This window comes from Etheostoma spectabile, chromosome 8, assembly GCF_008692095.1.
Source record: "Etheostoma spectabile isolate EspeVRDwgs_2016 chromosome 8, UIUC_Espe_1.0, whole genome shotgun sequence".
Lineage (NCBI taxonomy): Eukaryota > Metazoa > Chordata > Actinopteri > Perciformes > Percidae > Etheostoma > Etheostoma spectabile.
In genome coordinates, this window is record NC_045740.1 from 12048329 (window position 1) to 12071630 (window position 23302).

Below are 23302 nucleotides of genomic sequence, written 5' to 3' on the forward strand. Positions count from 1 at the left end.
GAGAGGTTATGTTACATTAACTGAGGCTGAGATTCTTTCATCTGACAAATGACCACTGTAAACCTCTGGTTAACATTTTACCACCTGGCAATAGTGACGTTTCTAAGTCAGAAGGAAACTTGTGAAAGAACATGGTGAATGGCATGGAGCTTACTTTGATTGATCTCAGCAGAAACAGGCTAGAAGTGAAATACAAAAAGTTGTTTTATTGTGACAACTATAGGGTCTTGACAGCAGGGGCGTTAAATGTCAAACATCAACAACAACGCAGTCAAAAACACTTCTGCTGTGGAGTGGTTTGGTGTAATGTTAAGAGTGTGAACGGCAGGAGAACCAACATTGAAAATACAAACAAAAGAGTAGGTTTAGATAGTTTGATCCAATCTTTTCATGATCATTATCTGCTCTGTGACAATCACTGATGCAACTCATGGTTACAATTAATTCTTAGTTATACTTTGTTTGTTTTCACTCAGTCTAAAAAGCCATAGCAGTTTCTCATGGGATTGATCTGTTTTCAGCCTATCCCAATGATCTTCAAATCAAGATTACCACATAACCACACAAAAGTCCCAGAAGATAAAAAAATAAGTAGGTATTTTTTTGCCTTTTGGCAGGTTATAAGTAATCTTTACACATTTTAGTAAGAGAATGACTTAACTATAGTAGTTATAGTCATTAAGTAGACACATGACAGTTAGAAAGGTCTTGTGACACTAAACTGGTGCAATATTAGAATGGTGCAATATTAGAGACAAAACCAAGTCTTTTCATACTACATTACTTTGATCACTTTATTCACTTTAGGGTTGTTTAATTAAAGGACGCCTTGTAAATCCCAGATGTTTACCGATATCAGATATAAGTTGTGCCCAGTTATCATAAAACAGATAATAATAAATAATCAATCACTGATTAATTGTTTAGGTTAATTTTATTCATTAGTTCTATCTCATTGTTTGTGAGAATTTAATGCTTTTCTTTGTCTTATTAGATTGTAAATAAAATATCTTTGGATTTTAGACTGTTGTTTTGACAAAACAAGCAATTTGAAGGCATCACCTTGGACTTAAGGAATGATAGGCTTTTTCACTATGTTTTTCTATTTTACTGAAAAGACTACTTTTGATTCTAGTAGTCTATTGCTTCTGTTACTGGTGACACTGCTCTGAGATGAGCAACGTATTTGTATACGTTTTTACCGCATAAAGAATGCAGAGCTTTTGGACCTACTGATTTTTTTTCTTTAAATACGTTGTACACTGCAGTTTTTCAAAAGATATAAACAACACCATGTGAGTCTTGAACGCGACATCAAGGGTTCCCCCCTCCTCTGATTGGTCGGTTCAGGCCAGCTGGCTGTGATGCTGCAGTCAGCAGCAGGTGTGGACTGCAGTGTTATTTCTTTATTTTGGTTTGATTGCTGCTGCTCGCAGGCTCATGTCACTCCGTGTACTGAAGCGGGTTCAGCTCCAGGTGCGGGTGTAAACCCTGTCTGTCTGTCTGTCTGTCTGTCTGTCTGTCTGTCTGTGTGTCTGTGTGTCTGTGTGTCTGCGTGTGGGGTTCACTGTCGAGATGTCGTCCGCCGAACATGACGGAACCTTGAGCCAGCTCAATAAGTTTGAGAAACTATCGTGGAGGCCCTCCATCCGCGAATCAGGTTTGTACACGAAACCCACTGCCTTGCAAGAACAAGCAGCGTGGTACAGTCAGCACAGCAAACAGTGAACTAATGGTTAATCTAGGTAACTTTAGTCGTTGTTATTTTGTCTTTGTGTACACTACACAACTGAGCTTCGTGAGTTAGCGACGTGGTGTATCACCGCTAACGTTGTTACCGCTCACAGGCTAAAGCTAGCTGACGTTGCTACGGAAGACACCAGAAATCAGTAGCTAAGTGAACCCAGCAGGCATCTAATTCGTTATTTTCTTTAGATACTGATTAGAAAATGTGCGACTGATAGAATGAGAGAGGGGGTCAAGCATTAGCTTAATGGAGGCAGGAGACACTGCTGATAATAGACAACATAACGGTTAGCGAGGTCGCCTCACTGTTGTGTAAACATCCATTACTTGCATACAATAGTAAGTTATGAAAGGCAAAACCTATGTATGTTCGATGGGTCAAACGGCCTTCAACTCCATAAAATATGTACCATGACAGAAATAAGGACATTTAGTACAACCATTTACATTAAGCTAAGTTAATTATATTGACCAACAGTCGCTATAACTCAGTGACAAGGTCCACTTTTATGGTATCTACTAATTCTGATGACAAACATTTTAATCAGAGACTGTTTTTTCTACAAACTGTAAAACCTTTAGATGTCGGTAGTGTCATTTGTCCAACCTCTGACATAAAGGCTGTAAATTAACTATAGTTCTGTCTCTTTATTGTGTGTGTTTTTTTGTTTTTTTAACTTTTCATATGGTGACTGATTGACAGGCTCCAAGAAGCGGGCACGGTGGCTTCAGGCTCGGCGCATCTTCTCCCCTTCCTGCCCCAACCTGCGGATCCCCAACAGGTTTCTGAGAGAAGGTGCTCAAATAGCATGACCTCCCCTCAGTGTTCCTCCTCAGAGAAGGAGAGCTGTGTCAGATAAACTGACTGTGGGACTGGGTGGTCCCGCTCCCGTTACATCCATACAGTAACTGTAACAATATAAAAACCGACTAAGTGCTGTCACGTTCACGTACAGTATTTGTAGGTACAGAAAATAGACAACATTTGGTGAGCACAACATGATACACATACGCGTTGTCTCAATATTTAAGCTGTAAGATATATTCTTTTATGGGTACATCATTGCCATTTACATCTACATCAGGGCGCTCACATTCTGTCTGTCTTGAACCTGTTCGTCCCACAGGACACTGTGTACCCCCCGCTCGGAGCGGACACCGCTGTGTTGCAGACAGCACCAACCTGTACGTGTTTGGAGGCTACAACCCAGACTTTGAGGAGGCAGGCGGGTCAGAGAATGAAGACTACCCTCTTTTCAGGGAGCTTTGGCGGTTTCATTTTGCCACAGCCACCTGGCAGCAGGTCCGCACAGAGGGTTACATGCCCACAGAGCTGGCCTCTATGTCAGGTAAAGATTGATGTGCCGCTCATCATTTCTAATCGGAATGAAACCTTCTGCTCACACCCACCTGATCTGCTTTTAGAACCACCTACTGGCCTTATTTAAAGGTACCCTGTGGAATTTACCACCACTAATAGGACTATGGAGCGTCACGGTTTATGATACAATACACCAATACACATCCCTGCCAGTGTTTTCACACTATTCCACTGATCTACAGATGGCAGTTATGCACCAGGGAAAACTGCAATGTGCCAACAAAGGCAGGGGTAAAAATACTTAAGACTAAACAATGCTGGGTTCACACTTGTAAAATGTGCTTTTCAAATGTTTGACGAACCAAATGTATTCATCAACTACTTCTTGTGAGAGCTCAAGGTCCACACAATGAGTTTTGCTGAGTAACACAGAATGTAAACAGAAACTTTGTTGACAAGAAAACTCCCCGATGCAGCTTTAATGATTTCTATGTAAGCTGTCTGACACACTGCAAACAATCAGTATGTTTACATACACCTAAATAACCAGATTACCTGATTGTTTGTTTTTTTCAGTGACTTCAAGTCAAATTTACACAGGCTTAGTTTGTTCTGATGAATGAGACTTAAGTTATCCAAAAAGAAAAAAACACTCCTATGTCATGGACCATTTTCAAAACCTATCTTTAAATGTTGAATGTTTTGTCTGCGTAAACCTGCAGTCTTTGTCTCTCCTTTTATTGGTTCATTTATACCTTTTTACAATGTATGTTATTGCTTTTAACTATATTAACTATAAAAGCTTGTGACCTACAAACAACATGGAGACCAATTCATCAAATTTTGTCAAAAGTGGTCCAAAATTCATAGGGGACCTTTTTAAATACATTTTAAACTGTATGTTTGAAACTGTAACTTGGTTGTTGTTGTTTTTTATGTTTTTTGTTTTTTCAAACTAGACCCTATTTCCCCATGCCTTGGTGACTATTGTGAACAACAATCTTTGACATTGGTCTACTATTAAGCGAGAACGGTGTAACTGTCAGCTGCAAACCGGGCTGCTATGTAATTCTACAGGGCAAATGTGCATCGTCTTCCACTAAAAAAAAATGTTTTTGTTGTGTTTCTTTCAACCAAACCAGAGTGGTGATTGTTGGAAGAGTGGACAGATTAAACAAGAGTTTTTGATAGTCTATTTTACGATGATAAAAATTATAGTTCATGTAAATGGAGTCTGGTGAGTTTTGCGATAGCAATTTCGGGATCCTTTCCATAAAGTTTTCAGACACTTAGAATAATAATCTGAGCATGTCCTTGACAAAACAAGCACTTTTGTGGATGTAAATTGAAGGTGAGCAATTGCTCCATAACTTATATTGTAGCTTGTTTTGCTACTGCAGTGATCTTGCTTAGTACTTGATCAGAGATTGTTACTCCTTAAAGCTTCATGAAGTGAAATAGTCCAGTATGCAGATTTGAGGCAACCTTATTAGGTATTCTGAGCAACATATCAAACTGTAGTAGTTACTAATTCTCTCTCTCTCTCTCTCTCTCTCTCTCTCTCTCTCTCTCTCTCTCTCTCTCTCTCTCTCTCTCTCACAGCTGTTTTACATGGCAACAACTTGCTTGTATTTGGTGGCACAGGGATTCCATTTGGTGAGAACAACGGCAATGACGTCCATGTTTGCAATGTACAGTACAAACGATGGAACCTGCTCAACTGCAGAGGGAAGAAACCCAACAAGATCTACGGACAGGTACATTTTTTTTTTTTAATGTATATAATAAAGCTGGTTTACATGTAAAGCTGAAGTCCTTAAAGGTTGTTCGCTGTCATAATTTATTCATAATGCAAGTCCACCAACAAAACATCTAAGTATTGTCCATTTCCAGGCGATGGTCATCATAAATGGATACCTCTATGTGTTTGGCGGGACAACAGGCTACCTTTACAGCACCGACCTGCATCGGCTAGACCTGACCACCAGAGAGTGGACCCACCTCAAACCCAACAACGCACCATCAGACCTACCTGAGGAGAGGTCAGACAGCAGATGTAGTTTTAACAACTACAGTATGTATGATTAATAGTGAATCCCAAGAATATTAATTAAAACAGACTGATTTACAGGTACAGACATGAACTAGCCCATGACGGACAGAGAATATACATTTTAGGAGGTGGGACGTCCTGGACGTCGTATACCCTGGAAAAGGTGAGAGAAACAAGCACATAAAATCTGACGGGAAATACAGTGTTAGTCCTTAATTTATAATATTTGTTTCATCAGATACACGCATATAACTTGGAGACAAATTACTGGGAGGAAATAGTCACCAAACCCCATGAAAAAATAGGTTTGTGATTCATGTTTAGCTTTTTTGTTTTGTTGAACAAAGTATTTTAAGTTGGCACATTGAATTTACATTAGATGTCCTTACATCACAGGATATCCTGCTGCCCGCCGTTGTCACAGCTGTGTGCAGGTCAAAGATGGTAAGGAGTATTTTCATGCAGCATTATTTGGACACGCTTGTCTAAAATGTTTTATTTAACCATGTCACACTCTGTTCCTACCTCCTAGAGGTGTTTATATGTGGGGGTTATAATGGAGAGCTGATCCTATCTGACCTGTGGAAGATCAACCTGCAGACTTTTCAATGGACCAAGATGCCTGCCGCCATGCCAGAACCGGCATACTTTCACTCTGCTGCCGTCACTCCAGTGAGTAAATTATCCTCCACACACATCTATCTTGGTCATCAGATTTCTCTTCTCCACTGAGAAAAAGAAATGGACACGGAGATATGAAACTGTTTTATGTGCAGTAGGGCTGCAACGAATCATTAGTTTCATTTTTCATTCTCCGTTAATCAGCAGATGTTTTTGTTTCTATTAACTTATCAATTGTTCAGTCTATAAAATGGACAGAAAATGGTGACAAATGTCAATTTTCCAGAGTCCAGGGTGACATCTTCAAATGTCTTATTGTTTGACCAACCCAAAAACCAAGATATTCAATTTACAATTATATAGAAGCAGCAAATCCTCACATTTGGTAAAGCTGAAACTAGAGAAAGTTGAGAGTTACTGCCTAAAAGACTTAAATTCAATTATTGTCAATAGTTGCCCGTTCGTTTTACGTTGATTGATTTATTAACTAATTGTTATAGCTCTAATTTCTGCAATTGTTCCTTCTTCAGGCTGGCTGCATGTACGTCCACGGCGGCGTCGTCAATATGTCCGGGAACAAAAGGACTGGCTCTTTGTACAAAGTGTGGTTGGCGGTGCCCAGCCTGCTGGAACTGACCTGGGAGAAACTGCTGAAAACTTTCCCTCACTTAGCTCAGCTGTCCACCCTTCAGCTGCTCAGCATGGGACTGACACATGCACTAATTCAGCGGCTCAAATAGACCGAGTGAAGGACGTGGTATGTGATGGAACAGCACTGACTAAAATATAACTGATGACTCAGCAAAAAAGTTCTTGAAAAGGACAAAGAAAGTCAGATGATTAAACAAAAACTTTGAATGCCTTTTAACTTATTTTAACCCTTATGTAAATGTAGGTGTTTTTTTGTTTTTTTTAATGCAAAGTGCAATGTTTAGTGTTTCTCTGTATGTGTCAGATTTGAGTTTGCATGCGTCCATCAGGAGCCATGCATCAGCCTTACTGAACAGAATCACTTTCTTGTGCTTTGCACTTGAAGTTTTGGGTTCACTATATCATGCATTTCCCTGTTTTTTTTCACACATCACTGTCACAGAAACTTGTAGAGCAGGAATAGTTAAATGTTCCAAAGATCACTTATTGTAAGTCAAAATGAATGTTGCTTTTGCTGTCATTTTAGATTCCATTCAGACATCAGTTTGTTTCACTGTAGCTGAAATTCGTCGCACACTGTTTGCAATCTTTGCCATATGTTCAGTCCCAACTCTCTGACATGGGTTAGATCAGAAATGACTGCCAAGCCATGGTGATATAAACTTAAATTTCCATTTAGTTGGTTAGAAATCAGCCAGATGATCTGAAAAGACACTGCTGATACATCTTAGACATGTGAAACTGGGACACCTAAAAGTTTAATTAAGTTAATTATTTATTTAAAGCGTCAGGTTTTAGCCTCAAGGGCTTTCTGATTGCATGCTGATATTGAGCTTTGATCATAACTCTACAGTTCAAATTCCCCTCACTGATCACTTCCGGCCTTACGATCAGATAAAAACACAAAAGCCTTATTAAAACATCTGCGACATGGCATCACTGTGAATCTTCTAGTGCCTCTTTGGTTATTCTTTTTTCTTTTAATACATTAGACATTTTTTTATTAACCTGCAGCTCTTGATTCTCAAACCTTTCCATTTCTACATTTGGTGCCTTCTGAATTTCCAGTACGTCCCACACATTGTTTTTACGTCTCTGCTCTGTATAGGATTTAGATTTTGTTTATTTCTCTGAGCTGTGCACACGCAACCTTTTCCCCATGTGATCTGTCTGGTGTTCTCCACATGAGCCTTTTGTTGCTAAAATAATCAGGAGAAGCCACTTGCAGCTAGAGATTTTTCATGAACTCTTTTTACCTAATTAGTTTTACCACTGTGCTGCTGTTTGATTTTATGATGAAACATATTTTTTATTGTTGCAAAATGTGCAGCTACATTCTTTGACACTTAAATAAGTCATTGGTCATTTCAGTTCCCAATGTATGCCTAAAGTCCATTTTAACCTTTTTATACCGCATAAGGCTGTTTTTTAAAAAACTTGTCTTGTTTTTCCAGAGAATACTGTGCTGTGGTATGGTATAAAGGGGCATGGGACTTTTTTTTTTTTTAACTAGTAATAAGGTATGTAAGGTGCACTCAGGATGTGAAATACTGTGATCAGACTGTCTGTAGATCATCACCATTGCCAAAATGTCAACAGGCTGTCATGTTTGGGACAGAAATATGTACGGCCAATGACTCATGAAAACTAATCTTTTGTGGCTAATGTGGACTGTAACTCTTAAATACTTTAACATTTCAACTGATTGTACTAAGTCACACTTTTGCCTCTTTTTTTTCTTTCTCACCTGTACCTTAAATATGTTATCTCATGTTCGTTTTAATTGTTGGTACAATACTAAGCTAACTCATCTAAAACATATTGTATTATAATGCTCATTTTCACAATCAAAACTCCACCTCATTTACTTTTTGTTATGGTTGACATGTTACAGCATTATTTATATCCTATTATGAAGCAACAGTTTCACTTTGTTCTTGGACTTGGTAAATGTACGGCCTTGCTTAGATGTTTTTATTTGCATAATTTTTTATGTTAATGAAAGTTAAATGATCTCTTTTGCATGTCGGAATGGTGTGCATGTCACTTTACGTAAACCCTGGGGAGGAAAGATGAATGTTTCTTCAAAAGCAAATCTGGCTGTAATGTTCATTATGGTTTATGATTCCTATCCATACAAACAATAAAAACACAGGCAGCCAGTTTTTCAAAATGTTGTATTGACAGTTTCCAAATATAGGGTGCCAGTTTATCTAAAATGATGTCACATAATATTTATCTGACATGTACAGTAGCATTTTTAACATTTGAGTTAAAGTATACAAAACATCACAACTGAAATTGGCCTTAATGCAGATACTCTACATCATATTTATTTGCATTGTAAAAATACTGTTTTCTTTCTTGAGCCACAGTCTACAAAGACTATAAGTACGTAGTTTTGAGTCTGAGGACACATGAGTATTTTAGCTTACAAACTTTTACAGTAGTATTGTGAGCATCAAGGATCTACCTGAGGTTAAAGTGTTCAGTTCTTTCATTTGTATAATTTAGGAAAACAGCATAAGAATTGAAACACTTAATAACATCCCATGTCAGGATTCACACATGATGAGTAACTTTCTGGATAAAATCCCATCTACAAGGAGTGGTAACTTGCAAGGCTAAAACATGTCAGTCCCACAGTCAGCAGCCTGCTGGAGATGGAGCAAAGTAATACATAGCCAGTAGAATGAGGTAGACAACCACCAGAGCTGTACCTGGAGGGGGGGGGGGAGTTAATTGGGTTAGCATTGCGTTGAACCAGATGTGATCCCTGATGTTCTAAGATTATATTTATCAAACCAACATACTGGGGAACCTTTGGCAGTCTCACTGCGTTATCTGGATATTTTTCTGAATAAACCGAGAACACTCAGGATCATTGACTCTGGGGCTCTAGGGCTGTGTTCAAGGATACTTCAGTTTAAGAGTTGGCCATTGAATAGATACTTTTAAATGCAATAAATAACCACATTCACATCCTTATGGCAATATCCTAATGTGCAGGTTTGAATCATGGATTATCATCAGGATTAAAACCTATTTGCTATTAACGTGAGTTTAACGCAGCTGACTCAAATATCAGCGACCATTGTGTATAACAATGTTATGCACATAATGTTGACGACAGTGTAAAGTAATACTAAGTAGTACTGCGATTGATCTTTTCAAGCAAATTTTCAAAGCATAAAAAGGACTCAATCTAAAAAACCTTTTGGGTTTCAAAAATGGTCAGCATGCAAAGTATATGCAATCTATAATTTACAATGTCAAATACGTGGAATTATATCGATTACACAAGGGGGAAGCAAAGGTTTGTCAACTTGTTTTTTTGCTGATTCAATAGATGACATAATTCAATGAAGGATGTTCTATCTCTGATCACACTTACACATAAAACTTACCTTGAAAATAGTCAGACTTGCCGTCCATAAAAATGTAGTTAACAAGAATCACACTGAAGATACTGGCCCACAGGTGCATGTCACTGAATAACAGTACAAATCCCACATCCTGTCAAAAACAAAGATGATTGCAGAAACTATCAAACAGCAAACAGTAGGTATTTATAAATGAATCAGTGATCCAACTGGGTGTCTTACATAGAAGGCGTTAAAGCAGACCAGAATTGGAATTTGTAGCATGCAGACCTGAACAGCAATACAGCTTCCCACCTCCAAGCTGAAAAAAGACAAATCGTTTAGATGCAAATATAATTAAATTGACTGAGTAACTTTCTTTAATTAGACAGGATTTACCTAAGACTGATGTTGTTTTGGAGAGCAAACTGTATCCCATTAACAATCTCAGGGATCTCAGGAACCATAGCGAGAACTGTCACCCCAATGAAATACTGGAGAAAGAAAGACAAACGTTAGCACAGCTGGAGGAAACAACGCCATAAAAACTGACCGAGCGCGCTAATTTGCACGTCCTGACCTGAGAGATGTTGGGCTGGTTTAGTATGGGCTGGATGTGCTCCGTGACAAGATCGGCACAAGCAGACGTGAGCACAGTGGCCATGATGAGGATGACCAGAGACCTCCACCGTGACCAGTGGACCACTGCTCCATGATGGCCAGTCACTGCACAGATACACAAAGCATTAGACAACTGTGCCCTCACTGTTGTACTGTAGTGGAATGTGTTTGCCCTTAACTGTGATTCATGGAAGGGAGACTCATACCCTGTCCTTCCCCAACATGGATGTCATAAATGTGGGAGTGTGTCTTCAGCGTGAATACCAGACCAATGATGTAGGCAAATGGCAAAAGGGCAGACACTGTGTACACCAGGGGCCTGGCGACAAGAACACACAATGAGAAGGAAAACTATAAAGAAGAAACTCAAAAGACCATATGGTGGCTTTGCATTAGGAGGTTTGATCTTATTTGCCTCGGGTCTTTTTATTCTACCTTAAATCTGTGTTCAACCACTTTCCAAAACAATGTCTGTGTAGAAGAAGATAAATCAATCGTTTAGATTGATCTCTTCTAAACAGACATTGTTTTAATTTGTTTCACTAGAAATGAAAATCAACTTAAAGAGAAGCTTGTTAAAAACTCTGAGACTGTAGAGTGTGCTGCTGAAAATGATACCAAGAAGACAAATAACAAGCAAACACAGACATTGTGGAAACGTTAACTCTTGATACTTGGATGTCAGAGTACCCTTAAATGCACCAACAAGAAGAGGTAAAAAATATATTACATTATTAGTATCCTTTATATTACAGTACGTTTACAAATGAAAAGAAAAAGAAATTCTTACTCAACATGGTTTCGGAACAATGTACCGTTGTTCTGTCAAGACAAATATAAAATCCCATTATACATAATATTGTGTATGTAAGTCATTTATTGTTTGTTATAATGTGCTTGTTAGGATGAGATTTTTGATGCTGACCAGATCATAGTGGCAGTTGTGGCAGACAAACTGCCCGCTGCTATTGCTCGAGCTGTTTCCTCCAGTAGAGTTGGTGCAGGCGTCACACACCAGATTTCCATAAGCCTTGGAGAAGAGCGTGGGGGCAAACACACCTGCCATTGACAGTTAGGGGGATGAGCCAGTGTATACAATTTTGGTAATGCTTTACATTGCATTTGATTTAAATTTTGGCAGACAGAAATAGAGTGTAACAAACACTGCCACCATCACTTGAGCATCTCCAAGCATTTTTTAATTCATTGAGTCATTTGGAGCTACAAATTTGACTTACAGTATGTATGAACTTCATTGTTGAAATAATCTACACATCTCTTCTTTATCGATGGAATATTTCGGAACACATTTTGTTTTACCTATTTACTTCTTCAATGATCAAGCGTTTAAAAAAGATTCATGTTAAGCCTGGTTTATGGACACAGTCTTTAGGAAGGAAAATCCTTTTAAAATTAATTTACAAACTCTTTTTTATTAGATAGGTTAATATCCAAGGGATAATTGTGTGACAAAATAACGTTTGATCTATAGAATTTATTTCAGCAAACAGGTTGTGCAGGTGTTGCATGTAGTCTATCATAAAAAAACAAACAATGAAAACAGCAGCTTTAAACAAAGAAAACAATTGTAGCTCTAACATTTGTTGCCTACAGGTGGAGCAAGTGTCAACGTTTTAGCTGCTACTACATATGTCCTCTTGTTTTTAGGAAGAGAAAACAACATGCATTGAATCTGGAGGCCTAAACCGCTACTGCTGCTAGTTTCCGGCTGGCAATGAAGAAAAAGCTTCTATCAGTAGAGAAACTGCAGATAACTACATGTGAACAAATGAGTTTGTGAGTCCATTAGAAGCCAGTGTCAAGAGGTGATTTGCATCTGAAAATACAGCTAGGAAATACTAAAGTATTTCTTGTTTCTATTTCATAAAACGTTCTGTAACTTAATTTGCTGTTATTACCACCTGTCTCTGACACTTCTAAAACTGTAGAACTGGATGATGGCATACAGTACATAAATATGTGTAAAATACTTGCCTCCTACAGAGATGAAAAGCAACGCAGCACTCACTCCTGTAGAGCGACTGTTGAATCTCTGCTCACTGTGTCTCAGCCCTCCGATTATCATGCAGACGCCCTGAGAAAAAGACATAGCAAGAAGCTTCATTTTTACTGCATATGCTGTATTAGTGTTGTGTATTTGAAAGTGACTTTTGTCTCTATTGTGATTCACCGATTGCTGAAATGACAGCATTATGATGCTAGGCTGTTTGATTGTTATTTATGTGTGGCAAATGTGGTAAAAGCTGTAATATGTGATGTAACTGCAGGCTGGCTCACAGGGATGAAGAGGATGCATCCGAGCAGCGTGCCAGTCAGTGCTGCTTTAACAACCTCCTGCAGACACGGGTTTGCGGCCTGGTGACCTCTGAGCAGGGCTGTGATGTAAAAGGTCAACTCTGTGATGGAGCCGAAGGTGGCGTTCACCACCGCACCCACTGCAAAGTTACTCTGGGCTGAGATACTGCAAGTGTCAGAAATGATCAACAGTTCCTTTTTTTGGTACACTAGATGTATAGAGCAACATCACAGTCAATGTGTTCACGTTTTTACAGGTGTGTTTTAAAGTGATGAAAACAGCTCACCTGGCAATGCCCATACCAATATAATAGGACAGAGGTATGATGGAGCAGATTGCGATGGCGAACTTGACATTAGAACTGGCGTACTGGTTTTCTCTGTCAATATATCCAATTACCATAGCAACTATTACTAAAGGGAGGAGGTCTGAGATGGGGGTCAAAGTTGACAACAAGTGTTTATATGACACACTTACACACCAATTCACACACACCGGTAAAGGATACTGACAGCAAACACATTGATCCCATCGACAGTGTATTTGTAGTAGTACCAGTTTGCCGCATGGTAACAGCACAGCAGTGCTCTGGTCTCATAGAGTTGATGCTAAGGGTAAAAAATCAAGTAAACAACAAAGAAGGAGGTGCATTAAACCAACACTGAATAATATCGTTAGTTTTGTGCTGTGGGTGATAAATATTAAAACTCTTCCTTGCCTTTCTCTGTGAGCAAGTGGAGACAGAGACATCCTCAGGAGCCAAGAGAAGAATGACTCCCAGTGTCCGTGCGTTCATCTTGAAAACAGGAATGGTAAAGACCAGGATCCAGGAGAGGAAGCAGGCCAGGGAGTGGATGACCACCAGAGGAGGATATCCCAGCAGCAGCCACACATAGGTGGAGAAACGATGCTACACAGCAAGGAGAAAACATTTTCTGTAATTTCCATGCAGGGGTTGATACATGGACTGTATATTTACAAAACATCTGGAGTGCCCCCTGGTGGCTTGCTGCAGTATATTTCATAAATCCCACAGTAAGAAAATGGTACATGGGCCAAATCAAAGTACACCTCAAATACTTTTTTTCCCCAAGATGGTTTCAGTCATTTTAGGTAGTTCTTATCACTGTGATGTTTGTTCAAGTATTCATTTTTCTGATGACGTGAGTGACAACTGTGAATGACCGTGATTGGTCAGGCGGGTGTGTGGGCGAGACTTTTCTGCGCAAACTCTGGCTCCAAAGATTCAAGATGGCAGCACCCATATCAGGGATAATTTGGCTTCACTTTTATACAGTGGGAGGAAGTAGAGACGCGTCGTCCATTTTTATATGAAGTCTATGTTTTCATGCGGGGGAAATTGGCTAGTCATATATTTATATATAGAGAGAGAGAGAGAGAAAGAGAGAGAGGTGTGTATGAATTGTCTATGTATGTTTTAAGTTACCCAGTAGGGAGTATGCAGAGGTCGCCCTGGCAACTCTGGGATTGGCACCTCTGTGGGTGAAGGCAGCAGAACTGGCGAGGTATCTCCCGTCCGATCTATGTCACACTCACATTCAGGTGCTTGCTCACAACATCTCCTCAGTGTATTTCCAATCTGCAGAAAAACATCCAGAGTAAAGTTTTATTTCAGGTGCATTAGAGCACCAACTTTATATTTCATTCAGTGTAATCACAATCACAAGGGCTGCAACTAACAATGACTTATAGTTTTGACTGATCCGTCTGAGATTCTTTCAATTAATTAATTGCTTAGTGTTTAAATGTCAGGAAGTAGCTACAATATGAAGACTCCACCATGGCGTTTGGAAATTCTGATGTGTTCTATCTAATCAATAGATCAGATGGAACAAGATATGATTGAATAAATAGAATAAGATAGATTGTTTTTCTGATTTATGGATAAATAATCATTAATCAATAATTACATTTGTTGTCAAAACTACACAATGGAGTAAAAGTAAATCAAACACAAGTAAACAGTAATAAGTCAATTAGCTATGGCTACATTTAAATGTTTTTATTTAAAGATTACAAACAATTACAAACGATATGCTGAGACATGAGAACGTGTCCCGGGACCAATAAAATATAAAAAAACACACAGAAGAAAGACAGGAATGAGGGAAACACAACAAAAACACAACAGCAAGAGCGACGTCCGCAGCTCAAAAACAACACACACAGAAACAGACACACACAGACATAAACAAGATAATGGACCAAACACATGCGCAAATAGAGGCAAGAAGGCCGCAGCACCAGTCTACAGCATGGACCTCAATGAGTCAGCAATGCTGTACCAAGTGTCCAAAGCTTTTTCTGGCGCTCCATTTACACGAGCTCCAGACAGTTCCAAATATACAACATCCAAAAAAGAAAGGGTCCATGTGCGAACAGACACGTCATGAGGCAGTTTCCAACAGGAGGCAATCATGTTCTTAGCAGCCGTTAAACCAGCAATCCTTTTTATTTATTTATTTTTAAAGATTGTTTTTGGGGCATTTTTGGCTTTTATTTTTGATGAAGACATGATCGGGGGGGAGAGAGAGGGGAATGACATGCAGCAGGTCATAGTTGAACCCACACGATCGAGGAGTAAACCTCTATAAATGGGCACCCAAATATGGGTTGCTCCTGACTGACTTTTTTGTATTTGTATTATATGGAAATCAGTTAATTCTGTTGAGGGATAAAACACAACGGAAACCAGAGCATCAAAGCCATCAAAGATTCTCAGTCACCCAATGAGGTCTTTCTGTGGAGATTCATCTGCATCTTGTGAAGTAACAACTGCGTGGATATCAAACCAACTAAGATGTACGTGTGAACTTTATGTGTACCTGATTATTCAAAATCTTTCTCTTCTCTAATGCCTTGCCTAAAGTCAGAAGAGTATTGATGTAAAATTGTGTAAATGTGTTCAGTGTATTGTTTAGTGTTGCAAACTTGTGGTGTTGCTCAGTGAAAACAAGACCTGCTTTCATGACCACAAGTCTGTGAGAGTCTATGAGGAAGCTGTAGGATTTACTGTGTATCTTCCTCATTTCAGTTAGTAGAAAAGGAAAAGAGACAAGAAGGAAGAACATCCCAAACATCAACTGAACCCAAACTGTACCTCGTGGATAGATTTGCCGAATGGCCACAGGAAGTAGCAGGACAACTTCCAGCAAAGCTTGCCTAAAGAGTGAGAGAAATAATGAATGAGGGCAACATCTGATTGGTGAGAAATATTATCATGAATCTCTGTTGATTGGCTCACCTACCATACGGTACACCAGTGACAGTGATGAACATCAGTAGGGAGACCAGGATATATGCCAGTGAGACCCACCAACCGAAGAGAAGCACATACGCTACGTTTCCGCATGTGATGAGATGACCTGACAACAAGACAGAAACAAATCTTTAGTGAAAGGCTGGCAAGTTTTCCAGCAGCCACAATTGTGTCTCCATATAATTTATATATAAAATAATGCTGGTTTACACCTTTGGTTTTATTTTTGTACATTTTGGCCATCATTTCTCTCAGTAATAGGTATTCATAAAGTTAAGTGCTGAGATCTGGGAACACAGTGACATTTCTAAAAACAAGTCAAATGGTGCAAGAAACACATGGGGGTTAATGATCACGGATTTTAAACAAATTCACCAGGTTGGCCAAACTTATTTTGGAAAAGAAAACAAAGGCGCACTGTAAATTACCTGCCCAAACATCCCTCACATGCTTGCCTTGGTTGTGTGCACACAGTTTTTCTGATCAATAAAAGATTATTTGTGACTTTGTGATTTTGTGTCTACTCGCTTTCAGTTTCACCTCCAAATAAAGTTGTTAGTCATGGCGCTGAACTGTTGGCTTGTTAACAAACCTAAAATCGTCTCATCAATGATTTTCCAAGTTGCAATAAACCTGAATTATCCTCCAACACAAACCTTACACACGACTCAAGTACATTAACCTGTACCTGAATATGGTTTAAAGACGTTCAGTTCAGAGTAGAGCTCTTTCACAACCTCTGACCTGACTTCAAAGGGACGCTCCGTCACATGGCTCTTCCATTTTCTGAAACCAAACTGACACACACACACACACACACACACACACACACACACACTAAGTTTAAAGGAGAAACCATTTAGCCAGTTGTGCTGCACTCAAACCACTTTTGATCTGTGTAGGGAAACATTTGCTCTTAGACTACTTACCCTGTAGTTGTTGACCAGTTTGTTGGCCTCCACTTCATTCTCCGCTCTGATAGTTCTCTTGCTTTGGATCTCCTCCCAGCTATCATCACAGGCATGATGACTCGGACCTAAATTGACAAGCAACAAGATGACCAATAAATGTTTGAAAACACATCAGCATTGCTTTAAAAAAAAAAATCGAAATAAGTCGGTACCAAGTACTTACATGCATGTCCAGGCATGCATTTTGTTGTGCACAGTGCAGGACATATGGAGTGATGTGAAGGAGTGTCTGTTGAATTAGTTTGTTGACCTCCACACAGTCGGTCACGGATATGTTCATTGTTGTGAGCGGCCTGGGGATCATGCTCCCATGGAAGATCTGTAACACCAAGCAAGAAACTAATAACACAAATAAAACTAAACAATGTTTTGCGTATTCACAAAGTGGTTGAAATGTTGGTCAAAATGATAATAGAATTATAACAGCAAATCCACTCATTAAATGGTAAGTACAAATGCATTGAAACTTTCGTGTACTACTGAAAGTCACTTTGCTATTTGTCCATGGGCCAGAGTCACATTTCATTATCTGTGGTCGTGGATAGAACACTGAATCAGATTTATTTATTTTTTTAAGATTATTTTTATTTATGTATTTCCCTTTATTAGATAGAGAGACAGTGGACAGACGTGAAAGGGGGAGAGAGATGGGGGATGACACGCAGCAAAGATTACTTTTTAATTGTCAGGCAATTGAAATAACAATATTTAACTAATATAAATATATTTTTAAAAACATTTGCGTATAGTAGTGTGTACATTGACTTTTGGATGTTATCAACAAGACAAGATTGTGCCTATCCGTTCTGGGAGATCCGTCAATCCTAAGCAGGTTAGATAAGCACATTACAAATTGTTAATCATAAAAAAGACAAGATTGTGCCTGAACTTTTGAGCGTAATGCTCAATCATTGTCGACTGTTGTTAATAACATGTTTTAAGATATGCAAAGATACTCTGCTTTGATTATTAACTTGTGTCTCATATGGCTTTTCCACAGTTACCTTGTCAAAAAACATTACATTTACATAAACTTCTTCTCCCTCATTAAAAAATTCATAATCTATGAAAACCCAAGATTGTTTTCCCCATCGTATTTGTGTTAAATTGCATATTGGACACACCACAAGTACTCCTACTCATACAGTACATGCATATGTTAAAGGGAGATGGACTTAAGATAAGAAATACAATACAATGTCATTGAACTGTTTGTCGTGGTCATTTGATTAGTTTAAAAGAACATGTTGTTCAGGAATGTACATTGACCATAGAAATAGAATGAGTTAGCCCGCTACAACCGTCACACTTCTTTGCAAAGGCAATGTTACACCTAAAAGTGGCCAATGCTCCGACCATCCTGCTATGTTGATTTGATTGTTACTGTATTTTATTCATCCCACAGGAAATAGTTGAAAATCACATTTTTTGCACTATAACTGAACCCGGAATCTGTAGCACCCGAAGCAAGAAAAATCCCTTAGACCAACGAGCCACAATTATAGAAAGATAATAAGACAACTAAAGAAAATAAGATTCCCACACTGCTATAATGAATCAAACTAGTCTTTGTCTTGAGAACATTTGCACACACTGACTTAATGCTTGTCAGTATCAGTTCCACACTGTATCGGCACTGCACTTCTTTCTTTGCAGTGCAGATTACTGCCCAGATTGACACTTTCATCAATAGGGAGACAGCTGAATTGGTAAAAAGACAAAAAAGCACATTACACACTGCTTCCAAAATCATTACTCTTCTAAACCCCCAACCTACTTCAGCAACAGAGCCATCACCTGCACGGCACTCACAGCCGTACATGGCCCTGGCCACCCACTTTTCACAGTATTTTAATGAAGTTAAACTGAGGCAAAAAAAACATGTTTTGGTTTGAGTATTGATCCCTCTGCCATAGCAGCCATAAATGTATCACCATACAGACTGCATGTAAATCATGCATGTCCACCCACACACACATGCATGTAAAAGCTGATGCATTCGGGCCTATGTGTGGATTTTTATACGTGTTAATGTCTTTAGTTATGTGCATCACACTGTAAAACACATCCCCTCAGGTGCAAAAAGCATTTTTATTAATTTTTGAACTGATCACTGTCTCAGATAGCCTGACGACAGCTGGATTTGTTCTGCAGGGAAACAAGAGGCATGACTGTAAACGCCTTGAGACATTCATTCAACGTTTTTAAAAGACGCAGCCTTAATGAATGAAAAAAATACTGACAAACCACTGGCATCATGAGAAAAGAAAGCACAATAATTGTGACTTCTCCTTTTAAGCAGCTCAAAACAGTGTCTTCACACACTTGAGATAGTCTTGTTTTGTTTCCTCTTTCTGTTTTTGTAGTTGCTTCCTGAAACACGTACAAATATTTTTAAAATACCAGTGTTAGTGATTGTGTTCTTGATTGTGCACTGTGCACTGACAGAATAGATCTTTTGTAGTCTCAGTTTAACTCACTGATCATACCATCAGTGTAGAAAAAAAAGACCTTAACGTTCAATATTAATTTAAAAAAAATGTAATAACTAAAACATGACTGACAAATTAATTAATCTCAAAGGAAGCTGTGTAGCCTTTTACCACTGCTTTCATCAGAAGCATTGATCGTGATAGACGGCCCTTGTTCTTTTGTTTATTATTACCTAGAAAGAGGGCACAAATCAAAGTAAATTCATGAATTCAGGACATAATTCATTAAGTGAAACTTGGTAACTTACCGATACTTATATGTTTATAGACTCTCTCCGATTTCACTAAAACAATTAAATCAACTATTTTGATAAACAATTCATCCTTTACGCCATTTATCAAGCATAGATGTCAAACCTGCCCTGGTTCCAGCTAGACCTACTCTAGTGAGACAATTCCTTTTTCTAATATATGACTGTTGGTTGGATCAAACAAGCATTCTGAAGACGTCATTTTGGAATCTGAGAAACGCTTTTCAGTTAATTATCCCTATTTCCCATAGACCGTTAATATAAGGTCTATGCTATTTCCTGATATTTTATTAATTCATAAAAATGTTTTTAAAAATCTGATTACAAAAATAAACAGCTTAGTTGTAGCCAGGTTTCAGCCTCAGTTTAGACAGCTACAGTTTATCTCTCACATAGCAGAAACCAAAACATTGATTCCCAATTTCCGTTACACGTTTGTGCACTTTAACATATAAGCTAGCAGAAATTTGGGCAGTCAGAGACGGCACTTGCGCGCGCAAACACACGCGCGTACGCGCGCATACGCAGTGGGGAAATACGTCGTAGGCAATACGATGTGACTGACCGATATGCAACAGCCCTTTCTATACCGAGCTGGCAGTGCTTACTCTTTTCATCCACACGATGATATCACGGTGAATAACGCGTGTACACAGTATGCTGACAAATTAAAATGGAGAATGTATTCGCAGCGCTGTGACACAGTCTGTTTGTTATAAATAAAGTTTTTTTTCATTAGCCTACCACAAGCTATTTGAGCCGCTCACCTTGAGTGTTTTCAGCCGGCTTCCTCCTCCGGCTGCTCGTGTCTGAACTGTGTGTGGCTAACAGAGACATCTCCACCGGCGACAGCTCCCCGTTAAGTCTTATAAGACTTAGTTCTCATCTCAGTCAACAGACGCTGCGTCTGTTCTCTTGCGAAGAGGACGCAACGCACGCACTCGCGCTGATTCTCGGTCGATTAGACCGCTTGGAACTGTGGGGAACGTAGGCCACGATGGTTAAGCTTCTTGTCCTTACCATAGACTGTATACATGTTGATATTCAATACACACAGTCCTTTGGTCTACTCCTTACAGAGAAAACCCACCCTATCTCGAATGTAAACTAATGTAATACATCCATGATGTAAACCTACACTGTGCAGTTAAAAATGAGATTAAGGCTACAGAGGTAAAGAAAACAGTAGTGTAAAGTTACAGAGTAAAGTAGGCTACATTATTTCAAGTAAGCTAGGCTACTATACTGTGTGCAATTTTGAGGTATTACTACTACAGTAGAAATATTCAAGTAAAGAACAACATGTACGTTCTTCACACCTAGGCTATAGTCATTGTTTATGAACACAAATAGAATAATTGTAATTAAAATCTGAAAATCAGAGCATCAATACCTAAACTGAAAACGTCCCCAGGTGACAATCTTTGCAACTGTTCTGCTGGTAATGGTACATCAGGAATTCAGTTACATATTTGACATTATTTACTGATAGTCCATCGGTTCTCCTCACGTTTTAAATAATTTGTTGAAATGCATTGTCGTTCTCAGTAACCAACTCTCAAAACACATTAGCAAACTAGAAGAGACAACAGTAAAACTTGAATAAAAGAAAAACTAGACCTTTCACACAATATTGGGTAAATTGGTCAAAGTCAGAAGCGTTACCTTTAACAGCTCAGTGCCCCGGAACAGCCTTCCAATCAGGTGCATTTCAGTGGCCAAAGCAAGGTATCATACATCTGGATATTAGGGCTAGGCAACACATCAACATTATATTAACATCCATATATGAGGCTAGATATTGTCTCAAATTATGGATATCATTATATGACACAATTGTTGTCTTTTCCTGGTTTTAAAGGCTGCATTACAGTAAAGTGATGTACTTTCCTGAATTTATCGGATAGTTTTAGTTGTTTTATTATGTGTCTTTACCTTAGAGATTACATTCACATAACTAATTAATATTTATCAAAAATCTAATTTTGTAAATATTTAGTGAAAGCCCCAGTAGTCAACCCTACAATCGAGATATTTGGTATAAAATGCTGTGATATATGATTTTCTCCATATCACCCAGCTAAAGACCTAGTTAAAGTTAATTTGGATGGATCCAGTATTTAGTAAGATCTCTTGTGATGTAAACAGATGGGCGATTCAATCTCTCAAAAGCAGGGAAGCTCAAGGTTATTAAAATGATTTGTGTTCCCAAGCTGAATTACCTTATCCAATCTCTTCCCTCTGAGGTTTCCGTGTCATGTGTTAAATGGTAAACAGAATAACAAAGACATTTATATGGTATGGTACCTGATGCTACATTTGAATCAAATCAATCGGGAAGCCTTTGTGTGTGATTGTGTGTCTGTTTTGTCTGTCTTTGAAATATCTCATGAATCGATCATCCAATCTACTCGGATTTAACACTTCAGCAGAGGTGTTATTTTCCAAACGGGCTAGTGGCATGACGGTTAACGTTGCAGTATGGATTTGATCTGGGGGTATTTTGCCAATGGTAATGCTATTAGTGTTAAGTTAGCAGCACACTTTAACAACCAGACCCAGAGTGAACCTAGAGGGTGAGTCTGAGTGAGAAGGAAGAAGTAGTGAATTCACAGCTCACAGCAACTTTATACAATATAGTGTCTATAAGATCTGGTGTCAGCGAAAATGCCTTTTGATTGACTTTTCTCTAAGCAAGATGATCCGAATAAATTTGAGCTGGACTTTTATTGTGAAGTGAAGAAATCAGTTTTTTTTATTGAGCTTCCTCTTAGCAAAATCCTTAGTGAATTTAAGATGGACCTTTATTGTGTAGGGCATGGATACAGAGGAGCCAGCATTATGGTAGCGCTTTTTTTTCTCCTTTTTTTCTCTGTCTTTTAGTTATATTCACAGTTTAGTATCCAATGCTGTCCAAACTGCTTCAAACTCTAAACCCCAAGTCCATTGGGTATCCAGGAATCCATGTGTGAAGTAGATTGGATGAACAGTTATGGACACACACACACACACACACACACACACACACACACACACACACACCCAGTCATTGACATAATGCATTCCCTGGCCCCTTACCCTAACCATCAAACCTAAATGCCTAACCTTAACCCTCACCCTCACCTAACCATAACCTAACTCTAACCCTACTCCTAAAACCAAGTCTTATTCCTCAAACAGGCCTTTAACGTTGTGGGGACCAGCATTTTGTCCCCACAAAGCTGTCAGGACCCCATAAGTATACTGTATTCCCAGTTTTTGGTCCCCACAAATGTAGTTAAACCTAATACACACACACACACACACACACACACACACCACACCTTCACACACACACACATATACATACAGAGGCTTCCCTATTATTTAGTTAGATGCTTTTAGCTTAATGGTGAAAATCAGTGCTCAGCTTCAAACAACAATGTTTAAAACAACAGACAAAGCCAGAAATGTTGCTGTAGTCATGGACTCTGACTTAAATTTTAACAGCCACATTAAGAAAATTACAAAGTCAGCCAACTACCACCTTAAGAATATATCAAGGGTTAAAGGACTTATAACTTAATAACTTATATAATGTCTCAGCAAAATCTGTAAAAGCTTTTATCTTCAGTAG

At 38.8% G+C, this 23302-nt stretch overlaps 2 protein-coding genes across 3 annotated transcripts; one reads left to right on the top strand and one right to left on the bottom strand.

Annotated features, from left to right (window-relative positions):
* Positions 1 to 1366: 1366 nt before the first annotated feature.
* LOC116694649 (kelch domain-containing protein 10) lies at positions 1367 to 8487 on the top strand. 2 transcript variants are annotated; one of them, XM_032524443.1, is made up of 11 exons: positions 1375 to 1496; positions 1557 to 1660; positions 2450 to 2542; positions 2874 to 3095; positions 4670 to 4824; positions 4961 to 5109; positions 5199 to 5283; positions 5359 to 5425; positions 5517 to 5564; positions 5653 to 5792; positions 6272 to 8487. In XM_032524443.1, exons 2-11 carry the CDS (start codon positions 1576 to 1578, stop codon positions 6479 to 6481), a joined length of 1254 nt encoding a protein of 417 aa, XP_032380334.1. In that variant the 5' UTR covers positions 1375 to 1496; positions 1557 to 1575; the 3' UTR covers positions 6482 to 8487. The 2 variants fall into 2 exon arrangements, with proteins under 2 accessions (XP_032380333.1, XP_032380334.1); XM_032524442.1 differs by having other exon boundaries at positions 1367 to 1660.
* Positions 8488 to 8552: 65 nt separating this feature from the next.
* Positions 8553 to 20651, bottom strand: LOC116694645 (putative cation exchanger C521.04c). Its single transcript, XM_032524436.1, has 20 exons — positions 20454 to 20651; positions 17107 to 17262; positions 16902 to 17008; positions 16661 to 16769; positions 15962 to 16078; positions 15814 to 15875; positions 14140 to 14292; positions 13411 to 13602; positions 13201 to 13300; positions 12979 to 13120; positions 12674 to 12857; positions 12371 to 12470; positions 11301 to 11434; positions 11166 to 11197; positions 10582 to 10694; positions 10335 to 10480; positions 10154 to 10248; positions 9998 to 10076; positions 9800 to 9908; positions 8553 to 9112 (listed from the first exon to the last, which is right to left on the bottom strand). The coding sequence occupies exons 1-20, from the start codon at positions 20521 to 20523 to the stop codon at positions 9039 to 9041; spliced, it is 2274 nt and encodes a 757-aa protein (XP_032380327.1). The 5' UTR covers positions 20524 to 20651; the 3' UTR covers positions 8553 to 9038.
* Between the last annotated feature and the right edge of the window lie 2651 nt (positions 20652 to 23302).